The 13,724-nt window shown below is 37.5% G+C and overlaps 1 protein-coding gene across 1 annotated transcript; it reads left to right on the top strand.

Moving 5' to 3' along the window:
- Positions 1 to 851: 851 nt before the first annotated feature.
- Positions 852 to 13,407, top strand: LOC141448631 (uncharacterized). The gene is made up of 7 exons (XM_074117103.1): positions 852 to 904; positions 1,043 to 1,691; positions 2,223 to 2,269; positions 6,100 to 6,252; positions 7,646 to 8,354; positions 12,606 to 12,622; positions 12,715 to 13,407. The coding sequence occupies exons 1-7, from the start codon at positions 893 to 895 to the stop codon at positions 13,303 to 13,305; spliced, it is 2,178 nt and encodes a 725-aa protein (XP_073973204.1). The 5' UTR covers positions 852 to 892; the 3' UTR covers positions 13,306 to 13,407.
- Positions 13,408 to 13,724: the final 317 nt, after the last annotated feature.

Below are 13,724 nucleotides of genomic sequence, written 5' to 3'. Positions count from 1 at the left end.
CTTTTGCGCCGCATATTAGCTGGAAAATTTTGATGAACTTTAAACCCTGTATTTCTTAGCAGTAAGGTGGCCTTAAAAACGTTCACCTTATCTTCATTGCGTTAGAAACAGACCAAAAGTGAAAGATCAGGACGATCTTCAGGGCCCAAAGGAAAAATATGTATATCACCCTCATTGAGATTAACAGAAAATACCTGAGAGCAAAAATCAAACGCTATTTTTGAAAAATTACTGTTATGGCTAAACTTTAGACGTTTAAAGATTAGATTGCATCAAGGGGTCTTAAACTCAAAATCGTCCATAAGCTTTTCCAGCTTTGCAGTTATTACCTTTAAGTTATCCAGCTCTTCACGCAACTGCCGACTATCTTCTTTCAAACATTTATTGTCAACTCGAAGTTCTTCTATATCATCCTTTGTAGCAAGGTTAGTCAATCTGGCATCCATGACTTTATTGATAAGAGTTTCCATGAATTGTTAAAGGTCATTCTTTGACATTAGGCCTACCGCTCCTAATTGTATGGTACTGCTAGTAGCCATCTCACTCAAAACAAAAGAATATTTCTTGATACCTGACTTATTCAACTCTGGTGAACTCCTAATTCTGTTGATACGTTTAGGAGTATCTTCTACGATTATTTTCTTTGTAGGCAATTGAATAAATAAATTAACATTATTAATGTTACTTTTACATCATTGAATTTGGATCAAATACAAAACAAATCAATTTATGTGGGCAATAAAGTAAAAATGTTAAGAAAATCTTGTTTGAAGATCGTTCTTGCAAAATCAAGTAGGAGGGGTGCAGATTGTAAGAATATTCGTACTATAAAAGTGGATCAACAAAAAGTGAAGATATCAGTGTTCTACAGTTACACATCTCATAAAACAACATGTTGAAGTTGGTCAGTATTTATTTGTTTTGTTTTTTTTTTGTAAAATTCAGAATAGTAATATTTATACTATTTCCAAAACATTCTAAAATTTCTTACCTTTCTAAATGTTTTCTTTGATATAAGAGAGATTTCTATTAATGCTTTCAGATCCTCTTGTCAGTGTTCGTAGCAGCTGCATCAGCGGCCGGACTTACCGGAGTTCCAGCAGTCTATGGAGCCGGCTACGGATATGGATACCACGCCCCATTGACTGTAGCCAGCACTCGAGCTGTTAGCTACGCTGCACCCGCCGTAGCAACAGTAGCCCACGCTCCAGTAGCCACAGTAGCCCACGCTCCAGCTGTTAGCTACGCTGCACCCGCTTTAGCCACTGTAGCCCACGCTCCAGCTGTTAGCTACGCTGCACCCGCCGTAGCAACTGTAGCCCACGCTCCAGCTGTAAGCTACGCTGCACCCGCCGTAGCCACCGTCGCCCACGCTCCAGTAACCACCGTCGCCCAAGCTCCTGTAGCCACTGTTGCCCACGCACCAGTGACTACTGTTGCCCATGCTCCAGTAACCACTGTCGCCCACGCTCCCGTCGGCTACGGACTCGGATACGGTTATGGACTCGGATACGGATATGGTGGTCTTGGATACTCTGGACTTGGTTACTCTGGTCTTGGATACACCGGCCTAGGATACAGCCGTCTTGGATACTCCGGTCTTGGATACTCCGGTCTTGGATACGGTCGCCTTGGATACACTGGTCTTGGTTACAGTGGTGTCGGTGGACTCTACCATTCCACTCTTCTCCGTCATTAAATAATTTATCTTGGTACTTGAAGAATATCCCATTACACTACATCTCAGATTTAACCCTATTGTCTGAGAGTTTGTTTCCAATACTTTACCGTTCCTATTTCTCTTCACCTCCGGATTAACATTCTTTCATACAGTTCATTCCAGCTGAAGAGATTGTAATAAAAGCTCATATCTCTTAAAAATTGTCATTTAGCTTCATTCCGAAGTTAATTAAAGTCAAAACAAAACTTGTAAATAATACTTTTTTTAAAATAAAAAAGTCGTATGATAATTTAAAACTACAATTTTTTAGTATCCCCAATGTCCTTATTTTATTCATATTTAACAGAACTAAAATATTGTGATGTTGAGTAGTTTGTTTAATCTTGTTTTTAGTTAGAGGTATTTTCTAGAAATTTCTGAACCCACAACAGTTTTACTCGTATTAAAAAAAATAAATAAATAAATAATCTATTATTAGAAACTTGTGTTCGCTATCTGTATCAGAATTATAGCTATAAATGCTCCTTTTATATTATTTTAGATGCTGATATTCTAGATACTGATTTTAGATACTCTAGTGACTTGAGTGTACTTAGATACAGTAAGCGCATATACTGAGTTGAGTGTTTTTCTTTTCTTGACTTTTGGGCTCTCAATCTGCTAAACAAATCTTTCTGGCTCCCACATAAATTTTGCATTCCCCAAATCAATCTCTGGCGATAACTTCTCTCAATGGAGAGGTGGAAACACAGAAAGTGCATTCTTTAGGTTACCAACCATCTACTGTTGAATTTTGGACGCTGTTCTTCCAGTGCGCTGGAGGTATCTTAAAATAAAAGTGATCTTCATTACCAGAGATTCTTACGCAGAATCCTGTGTGACGATGATGCTTGCAACTTTATTTTGAATCGGGTTTCTTCTTTCTATCGACATTACCTGCTTTGTTTGCCTTGACATTTTCTATCTTGCTTTGATGAGACAGTTTACCAGAAGTGGCAGATAATGTGTAAGTTGAGGTGCAAATTGTCATCATCCATACATTTCTTCAAATCGTGCATTATTGAATCGCCCCTTATTTCTAATTTTAAGAATAATGGGGCTTACCCTTATTGTTCATGACGTACGTACTTTCCAGCTGGTTAGCTCTTATCTCAAGATTGTGATGATACTCACGATCATAAAATTGCGAAGTGCATCCGCAGTATTAGGTGATATACTCGTATTTAGTGAAATATCTGTCGATTTTGTAGCCTAGAATAGGTACATGAATGCACAAATAAATGTTGTTTTTTTTATTTGTTACTGGCAATTCGTTACGCTCCAGCTGTAACGTTAGTAAAGTAAGCTAGTGAAGTAGTTTTAACAGTAATAATTATACAATATGGTAAATTATACAATTATGGTTGTGATATGCAACAGAAAAAAAACGTCATATGACAAATAGATTAACCACATAATAATATAATAATAATAATAATAATAATAATAATAATAATACTTTATTTACAAGATAAATAAAAAGAAATACATAAATAAATTAGAATTATACGGCATGGATAAATCCGTCTGCCGGAAGTAGACATGCCCATACTATAAAAATATAAACTGATACAAAAAGCATAGAAAAATCATATAAAAAAGTACAAGTAAATTGGTGCGAAAAATAAAATACATTCTTTTGAATTTAAATGAATTTAAGATTTTAAATGTATTAAAAAAAAGAAAAATTTAAACAAGCTATTAAGCGAAAAGAAAAAGATAGAAGAGTGAATAAATAAATGAAGAATTTCTAGAAAAAAAAAGCTAGAGTCAAAAGCAGAATGAACAAATAAAATCAAATCAAATCAAATAAATAATAACAATAACAATAATAATAATAATAATACCCACGCGGAGGTCCCGGGTTCGAATCCAGAAGCTGACCCTTAGATTTTCTCTTCCTAGGAGCTTCTTACAGCTCACTGTCCGGTGATGGACAGTGTAGTCTGTAACGAGAGAACACTGTCCGGAGGCCGGCAGTGCACTGGAAAAAGCTTTGTGCGCTAATAACCTCAGCTGTTAATGCGCCAAAAAAAAAAAAAAAATAATTATAATAATAATAATAGGGAAGGGATTAGCTATGAGGTTAGCATACTGGACTCCCACGCGGAGGTCCCGGGTTCGAATCCAGAAGCTGACCCTTAGATTTTCTCTTCCTAGGAGCTTCTTACAGCTCACTGTCCGGTGATGGACAGTGTAGTCTGTAACGAGAGAACACTGTCCGGAGGCCGGCAGTGCACTGGAAAAAGCTTTGTGCGCTAATAACCTCAGCTGTTAATGCGCCAAAAAAAAAAAAAAATAATTATAATAATAATAATAGGGAAGGGATTAGCTATGAGGTTAGCATACTGGACTCCCACGCGGAGGTCGCGGGTTCGAATCCAGAAGCTGACCCTTAGATTTTCTCTTCCTAGGAGCTTCTTACAGCTCACTGTCCGGTGATGGACAGTGTTGTCTGTAACGAGAGAACACTGTCCGGAGGCCGGCAGTGCACTGGAAAAAGCTTTGTGCGCTAATAACCTCAGCTGTTAATGCGCCAAAAAAAAAATAATAATAATAATAATAATAATAGGGAAGGGATTAGCAATGAGGTTAGCATACTGGACTCCCACGCGGAGGTCGCGGGTTCGAATCCAGAAGCTGACCCTTAGATTTTCTCTTCCTAGGAGCTTCTTACAGCTCACTGTCCGGTGATGGACAGTGTTGTCTGTAACGAGAGAACACTGTCCGGAGGCCGGCAGTGCACTGGAAAAAGCTTTGTGCGCTAATAACCTCAGCTGTTAATGCGCCAAAAAAAAAAAAAAATAATTATAATAATAATAATAGGGAAGGGATTAGCTATGAGGTTAGCATACTGGACTCCCACGCGGAGGACGCGGGTTCGAATCCAGAAGCTGACCCTTAGATTTTCTCTTCCTAGGAGCTTCTTACAGCTCACTGTCCGGTGATGGACAGTGTTGTCTGTAACGAGAGAACACTGTCCGGAGGCCGGCAGTGCACTGGAAAAAGCTTTGTGCGCTAATAACCTCAGCTGTTAATGCGCCAAAAAAAAAATAATAATAATAATAATAATAATAGGGAAGAGATTAGCTATGAGGTTAGCATACTGGACTCCCACGCGGAGGTCGCGGGTTCGAATCCAGAAGCTGACCCTTAGATTTTCTCTTCCTAGGAGCTTCTTACAGCTCACTGTCCGGTGATGGACAGTGTTGTCTGTAACGAGAGAACACTGTCCGGAGGCCGGCAGTGCACTGGAAAAAGCTTTGTGCGCTAATAACCTCAGCTGTTAATGCGCCAAAAAAAAAAATAATAATAATAATAATAATAATAGGGAAGGGATTAGCTATGAGGTTAGCATACTGGACTCCCACGCGGAGGTCGCGGGTTCGAATCCAGAAGCTGACCCTTAGATTTTCTCTTCCTAGGAGCTTCTTACAGCTCACTGTCCGGTGATGGACAGTGTTGTCTGTAACGAGAGAACACTGCCCGGAGGCCGGCAGTGCACTGGAAAAGCTCCGGGCGCTAATAACCTCAGCTGTTGATGCGCCAAAAAAAATAATAATAATAACATTCAGCCACAAAGTGGAAAATGTCCTCCTTGGCTCCAGAGTTGCACAATGAACAGATCTCTTACAATTTATTTTAGCTCTCAGAGTTGCGCTATGAACAGTATCTCTATCACACCACGGCATGTAGTTCAGGTATAGCAGCTCTCCTCGCAACTTGAACAACCAGCGAAGCTCAATAAGACTTAACGTGTCAGCTGCGCTACCATTAAAACTAAAGAGCGAGACGGTATGATCGAGCTCTTTGTGTAAATGAAACCTGGCGGAAGATAGGGCAGACTGCAAAGACTCCTCCCGGAGGTTAGCACTAATTGCAGGTAGTAGCTTAGAGATACTAGACCTTCACTGCGAAACATTCTTCAAGGAAAGATCGATCACCAAGTTATATTTTTCAAAAAGGAATTTCCAATGAAGAAACCAAGAGGCGTTTTTACTTATTACTTCTGATGCTGTTATACGAGGAAAACGGGAAATAGGGAGTGAAAACACTTTTCTGACATAATTCAAGTGGAGTCTGAGAGTAAAAATAAAAATCAAATCAACTGAAGTCTCCAGGTACAACATAAAATTGTGGGTAGAATCAGGGAGCGTAAACAGTTTCTTGATAAAATAACGCTGGACCTTCTCCAGCTCCTCTTAACGCTGAAAACCCCACACTTGGCAAGCATATCAAAGAATCGAGCGACTAACAGCTAGAAACAGTTTGAACAAAAAGAAAATCTGGTAATTCTTAATTAGATCGACAAATAGAATATCATTTATTTATTTTCAAATAGAATATCAAGAGGTCTAACTTGGTATGATCACTTACAGAAAATGGGATACGACGGATGGCCCGGAAGATGTTTAAGGTGGCAACCACCATTTAATAGAACCAGAGGCCGACCGAGGCGGGACTGGCAGCAGTGCATCCAGGAGGTTATGGCCGGCTGGGGACTGTGGGACAGTGATTGCCAGGATAGAGAAGTTTGGAGAAATAAGATCCGTGCAGGCAACCTTCGGGAGACGCCTTAGTAAGCAATTTATTTTAGCTCTCAAACAATTTACATTATAACACAAAACAGAAATAGAACTGGATACACTAAAAGAAGTAACAACTTCACGGCAGACTTTGTTTTCTCAGGAAATCGGTTGAGGAATAGCAACCTTCATTGAGAAGATGTCCCCGGAGAATTCATTTAATTTATTAACACCATCTTCATTGCCAAATCTGAACCCTTGTGTTAAACACCAAGAAAAACTCTGATTATTTACCTTCATAATATCTGCAAAGACTGAAACATTAACAGACAAGTTTGTGCGTAAAATATGCTTTCTAAGTAATAAAAGCTTGGTTCTTTTGCGCCGCATATTAGCTGGAAAATTTTGATGAACTATAAACCCTGTATTTCTTAGCAGTAAGGTGGCCTTAAAAACTTTCACCTTATCTTCATTGCAGTAAACACAGACCAAAAGTGAAAGATCAGGACGATCTTGAGGGCCCAAAGGAAAAGCATGCATATCACCCGATATACCTGAGAGCAAAAATCAGACGCGATTTTTGAAAAGTTACTGCCATGGTTAAACTTTAGACATTAGAAGATTAGATTGCATCAACGGGTCTTTAAATCTAAATCGTCCATAAGCATTTACTGCTTTGCAGTTATTACCTTTAAGTTATCCAGCTCTTCACGCAACTGCCGACTATCTTCTTTCAAACATTTATTGTCAACTCGAAGTTCTTCTATATCATCCTTTGTAGCAAGGTTAGTCAATCTGGCATCCATGACTTTATTGATAAGAGTTTCCATGAATTGTTAAAGGTCATTCTTTGACATTAGGCCTACCGCTCCTAATTGTATGGTACTGCTAGTAGCCATCTCACTCAAAACAAAAGAATATTTCTTGATACCTGACTTATTCAACTCTGGTGAACTCCTAATTCTGTTGATACGGTTAGGAGTATCTTCTACGATTATTTTCTTTGTAGGCAATTGAATAAATAAATTAACATTATTAATGTTACTTTTACATCATTGAATTTGGATCAAATACAAAACAAACAAATTTATGTGGGCAATAAAGTAAAAATGTTAAGAAAATCTTGTTTGAAGATCGTTCTTGCAAAATCAAGTAGGAGGGGTGCAGATTGTAAGAATATTCGTACTATAAAAGTGGATCAACACAAAGTGAAGATATCAGTGTTCTACAGTTACACATCTCATAAAACAACATGTTGAAGTTGGTCAGTAATTATTTATTTTTATTTTTTGTAAAATTCAGAATAGTAATATTTATACTATTTCCAAAACATTCTAAAATTTCTTACCTTTCTAAATGTTTTCTTTGATATAAGAGAGATTTCTATTAATGCTTTCAGATCCTCTTGTCAGTGTTCGTAGCAGCTGCATCAGCTGCCGGACTTACCGGAGTTCCAGCAGTCTATGGAGCCGGCTACGGATATGGATACCACGCCCCATTGACTGTAGCCAGCACTCGAGCTGTTAGCTACGCTGCACCCGCCGTAGCCACTGTAGCCCACGCTCCAGCTGTTAGCTACGCTGCACCCGCCGTAGCCACAGTAGCCCACGCTCCAGCTGTTAGCTACGCTGCACCCGCCGTAGCCACTGTAGCCCACGCTCCAGCTGTTAGCTACGCTGCACCCGCCGTAGCCACAGTAGCCCACGCTCCAGCTGTTAGCTACGCTGCACCCGCCGTAGCCACTGTAGCCCACGCTCCAGCTGTTAGCTACGCTGCACCCGCCGTAGCCACCGTCGCCCACGCTCCAGTAACCACTGTCGCCCAAGCTCCAGTAGCCACTGTTGCCCACGCTCCAGTAACTACTGTTGCCCATGCTCCAGTAACCACTGTCGCCCACACCCCCGTCGGCTACGGACTCGGATACGGTTATGGACTCGGATACGGATATGGTGGTCTTGGATACTCTGGACTTGGTTACTCTGGCCTTGGATACACCGGCCTAGGATACAGCCGTCTTGGATACTCCGGTCTTGGATACGGTCGTCTTGGATACTCTGGTCTTGGTTACAGTGGTGTCGGTGGACTCTACCATTCCACTCTTCTCCGTCATTAAATAATTTATCATGGTACTTGAAGAATATCCCGTTACACCACATCTCAGATTTAACTCTATTTCTGAGAGTTTGCTTACAATTCTTTACCGTTCCTATTTCTCTTCACCTCCGAATTAACATTCTTTCTTACAGTTCATTCCAGCTGAAGAGATTGTAATAAGAGCTCATATCTCTTAAAAATTGTCATTTAGCTTCATTCCGAAGTTAATTAAAGTCACAAAAAACTTGTAAATAATACTTTTTTTAAAATAAAAAAGTCGTATGATAATTTAGAACTACAATTTTTTAGTATCCCCAATGTCCTTATTTTATTCATAATTAACAGAACTAAAATAATTTGATGTTGAGTAGTTTGTTTAATGTTGTTTTTAGTTAGAGGTATTTTCTGAAAATTTCTGAACCCACAACAGTTTTACTCGTATTAAAAAAAAAAAAATAAATAAATAATCTATTATTAGAAACTTGTGTTCGCTATCTGTATCAGAATTATAGCTATAAATGCTCCTTTTATGTTATTTTAGATGCTGATATTATACTAACTCTAGTGACTTGAGTGTACTTATTAGATACAGTAAGCTCATATTACAAGCGCATACACTGAGTTGTGTGTTTTTATTTTCTTGGCTTTTAGGCTCTGTATCTGCTGAACAATTCTTTCTGGCTCCCACATGAATCTTTCATTCCCCAAATCAATCTCTGGAGATAACTTCTCTCAATGTAGAGGTGGAAACACAGAAAGTGCATCATTTAAGTAATCAACCAACTACTGTTTATTTTTGTACGCTGTTGTCTTCCAGTGTGCTAGAGGATCTTAAAATAATAGTTATCTTCATTACCAGAGATTCTTACGCAGAATCCGATGTGATGGTGATGCTTGCAACTTTATTTTGAATCGGGTTTCTTCTTTCTATCGACATTACCTGCTTTGTTTGCCTTGACATTTTCTCTCTTGCTTTGGTGAGATAGTTTACCAGAAGTCGCAGATAATGTGTAAGTTGAGGTGCAAATGTTTACCCTTATCGTTCATGGCGTACTTTACTGCTGGTTAGCTCTTATCACAAGATTGTGATGATACTCACGATCATAAAATTGCAATGTTTATCCACAGTATTAGGTGATTTATTTAGTGAACTATCCACATGGAAACGGTTCAAAAGTAATAACTTAATTAATTGGTTTTCAGGAATTTTCTATTCTCAAGTTGTCTAATTTCTTTGCTGAAATGTAATATATTTTTGTAAATAATTTTGTTCGTTCTGAAGTTTGCCAATAGTTTAAATTATAATATTGCCTCAATTTCGTTCCATTTATTATAAGATTGTTGCACTTATTTTTTATTTGTATTTACGTTTTTGTCTGGGAGCGTGCTTATAACTAATTATCCATGCCAAAGTCGTCATGCTCAATTCTGGACATAGAAGTTAACAGTTTTCTCGAGATCATTGATTCAGCATTACTCTAATATAATTCTTTTTCTGCTTTTAAAAATATTTTTAAATCAGATACACTTTTTGCAATTGAATACTTATTCTAGCTTGGAGTAAGCCTTAGTGGAGTAAGCCATAGTATGCTGTTTTTAATCCTTTAAAAGGAAATTCTTCTCCTAATTTTACTGGAAGGTAAACATGTTGAGACAGTTTACTAGCTAACAGATGAATATGTTTGCTCCAGCTAGATTGGTATCCAGGGCTACTCTCAGTAACATATCAGGTTCCTCTGTTCGCAGATATTTAGTACTGAATAGTTTTTTCTGTTAATTTTAAAGTTAGCTGATATTTAGATAATCACAGTCTTTGAAAAAAAAAAATAATAGATTATATATTCATGGAATAATTTCGAAACCACACACTTATCTCTGGCTAGGAAAGTCGTGTGGTCCACATGCAAGATGCGTTTATCTTGAAATGTTCATCCCAGATCATTAATGTACAAAGGAAAGAGAAAAGACCGAACTTTACAACTGGGATCTTTGAATTTTCTAAATAACTGGAACTAATTCTACTGGCCAATAACTGCCAAAATGAACTGGATTTCATTTCTTAAATATAAGAATGATTTTTGAAAATTTTAGAATGTTATTAAAATTACATGGGAACTTCAACTAAACCATAATTTGTATGGTTCCATACTGAATAAAATATATGATACAAAAATCATACAGTTTCTATCTGTGCACCAGTAGCATTATAAATATATTTTCGTTTTCAAAATGAGATTTTTAAAAAGAAAATTTAGATTTTCATCTGCTAGTGACAAAGGGCAAATATCTAAAACAAATTATTTTTTTCACAGATTTCTAAAATCAGTTATTTTTTATTTTTTTGTTAAACTTTATTTCCTTAAATTTGTCTTTTTTCGATTTTTATGCATTTTTTTTTTTTAATCGATAATCAGACTTTTTGTATCGCTTAATGGTTTTTATTCTACTTTGAGTACTTCATTGGTTTTATATCTTTTATGTATTTTTTTTTGTTCTAATCCATTTTCATTTTCTCTTAAACTATAAACTCATAAGGTATAGAAAATCGTGTAGATTTTCGGTTTTGGACAATTTTCACCAAAAATATCAGTTTTGGGGGTCCCTGAGTTCAAAAAGTGGTTTTTACAAATTGGGGTAAATATTGCCAATATAACGCAAAAACTGCATTTTTTTGCCTACTTTTTGAGGTGGGCTTTAGGTCCAACTATCAATTAGGTATTGTGGACGGAGGCGACTAGGACACGTTCTTTTCTATTTGATTCTTATATTAACTATTAAATAAATGGAAGGCCTGAGAGCAGGAATCGAACCCAGTACCACAAATACATATTAGTTTTGCAGGTCTCGCCTCTAACCGCTCGGCTACCGTGGCTCCTAAAATTATTAGATATTTAGATTGGCGCCACCACGGAATTCGGGAACAAGCATTTGGACAAAATAAGTCAAACGAAAATGGCACTTAAATGAATTGATTTTTCCTTTTGTTACTTTTCAAAAGTGGAATTCCCCTTGTTGAATTTATCCGAGTCTTCATCTTTAAGAAATATGATGTACATTCCATTGATATCTTTAAATTCACTCCAGCTCTAACTGTACAGGAGTTAAAACTACTTTTTGGAAAAATTTGGTCTATTTCGCAAAATTTTACTTAATTTGCAATCGACCACTTACTGCAGAAATGACCCTGTAGAAGTAAGGAAAAGCAATACAATATTATAAAAATAACAGTTTCCTTAAAAACTTGCAAATTGGACCAAGGTTTTTACGTACTGTCTCCCCCCAAACTTAAGAAGGTGAAGCCATATTGGTTTGTATACCAATATGGCCAGTACAACTAGGCACACGTTGCATTCTGAATGTTTTGTATTTAATATAGTTGAAAAACATTTTCCTTTACAATCTGGTTTCTTTTGGTCCCCAAGCCTAAAACCTAATTTAAAAAAAATTTATATATAAATATATGAGGTACTTTTGGATTTAGAATATGAACACAGTTCGTGAAAAAAAGAGTTTACTTCTATTTTTACAGTATACCCTGGTTCACTCTTTTAAGGCTGCTAATATTATCACGCTGTTCCCGGTGAACATATTAAATAAAAAAGTCAAATCCAAAGAGCATACAAACATGGAAGAGAAGGACGCCAAATGAGAGAGCATACATCACAGTTAAAAAATATTCATAAAAACCAGTCATTGCACACAGTTTGGAACTGGTTCACATGATGTTCTGCTAAATTTATTCCTTACATTACTGTAAACTATTTAATATTTTAATATATTGTCTAATTAGTTATATTAATATAAATCTATTTACTTAAAAAAAGAACACATCATAAAAAATTGCGTAGTACATAGGCTGACATTTAGAAATAGAGGGGAAAAATCCTGCTAACTATACTTCATAAGTAGTGCGGTTTTTAGTTGTATTATACAAAATTGTCAACATATTTATGCCAACTACGTTAAAATTTATATAAATACAAATTTATAGATAATGAAGGTCATCCGGTCACAGTTTATTTTTTTATAAACAGTAAAATGCTCAGGCCCTATTCCTTAGCAGGCGATTGCGTACTTTTGCATCTATTGTGCAACCCTAAGACCAAAGATATGCAGCCAGGATATTAAACTCGTTTGGAAATCCACTTCACATTTTACATCTAGAATTGGAAGGGGTTTTCTGTAGGTATAGTTTTGTATATATATCTGCGTTTGGGTGTGACTCGTTAGTCCTACAGTTTTAGTGTAGAATCATTTAACTTCAGTGACAATGTACAAGTTGGTGAGTTCACGTTATAGAAATTAGTGTTTTTCTATTTTCACTTTTACTGAGGTAAGGAGATTCACTGTTTTTTTTATTAATTATATTTACAGGCCATCCTTCCATTCTTCTTCGCCGCAGTCTCTGCTGGCTACCTCGGCGCTGCTCCCGCACTCTACGGAGGTGGCTATGGTTACGGAGCTGGCTATGGTTACGGAGGTGGTTATGGTTACGGAGCTACCCTTGCCCACGCTGCACCCGCTGTAGCTTATGCCGCCCCAGCTGTCGCTACTGTAGCTCATGCTGCCCCTGTTGCCGCTGTAGCCCATGCTCCAGTTGCTACCTCTTTTGCTAACACTTACAGGACTGTGAACAAGGGTGTTGCTTTTGCTGCCCCAGCTGTAAGCTATGCTGCCCCAGCTGTAGCTACCGTAGCACATGCTGCCCCAGCTGTAAGCTATGCTGCCCCTGCTGTTAGCTATGCTGCCCCAGCTGTTGCCACCGTTGCTCATGCCGCACCAGCTGTAGCTACTGTAGCCCACGCTGCTCCAGTCGCCTACGGTGGATATGGTTTGGGATATGGTTATGGTCTTGGATATGGAGGTGTCAGATATGGCGGCCTCGGCTACGGACATGGTCTTTCATATGGAGGCTTGGGATACAAATACGGAGGACTCGGATACTCCACTCTTCTCCATCATTAAGCTGTGATAATTCTTCTTCTTTTTTAAATTCATGTAATATTTATTCCAGTTTGTTGTAAATAACATCCAACTTAACAATAAAACATGATTTTTCTATAAAAAGCTATTTTCTGTTAATATCTTACTACTTTTCTCTTTCAGCAGATAAATTTAAATTATGAATATTTTTTTTAAGTTTACAATATTTTCTACTACATAGTTTGGCGTATTACACTTATATTCCATAAAAATTTTAATTAAATGAAATATTCCCTACATTTTTAAATTCTGATTGCTTTTTATACGTACTTTACAACCCACTGTTAACAGAGTGAAAGGAAACGTCGGATTCCGTGAACAAAAAAGGTAAAACAATGCTTGTGGTTATACACGTGGTGGTACAACCACAAAGAGCTGTTTATTTATCTAATTTCTGTATT

Source organism: Rhodnius prolixus, unplaced genomic scaffold (assembly GCF_049639745.1).
Source record: "Rhodnius prolixus isolate KJV_2025 unplaced genomic scaffold, Rpr scaffold_1, whole genome shotgun sequence".
Classification (NCBI taxonomy): Eukaryota; Metazoa; Arthropoda; class Insecta; order Hemiptera; family Reduviidae; genus Rhodnius; species Rhodnius prolixus.
This window is presented reverse-complemented; position numbering and strand designations above follow the sequence as displayed.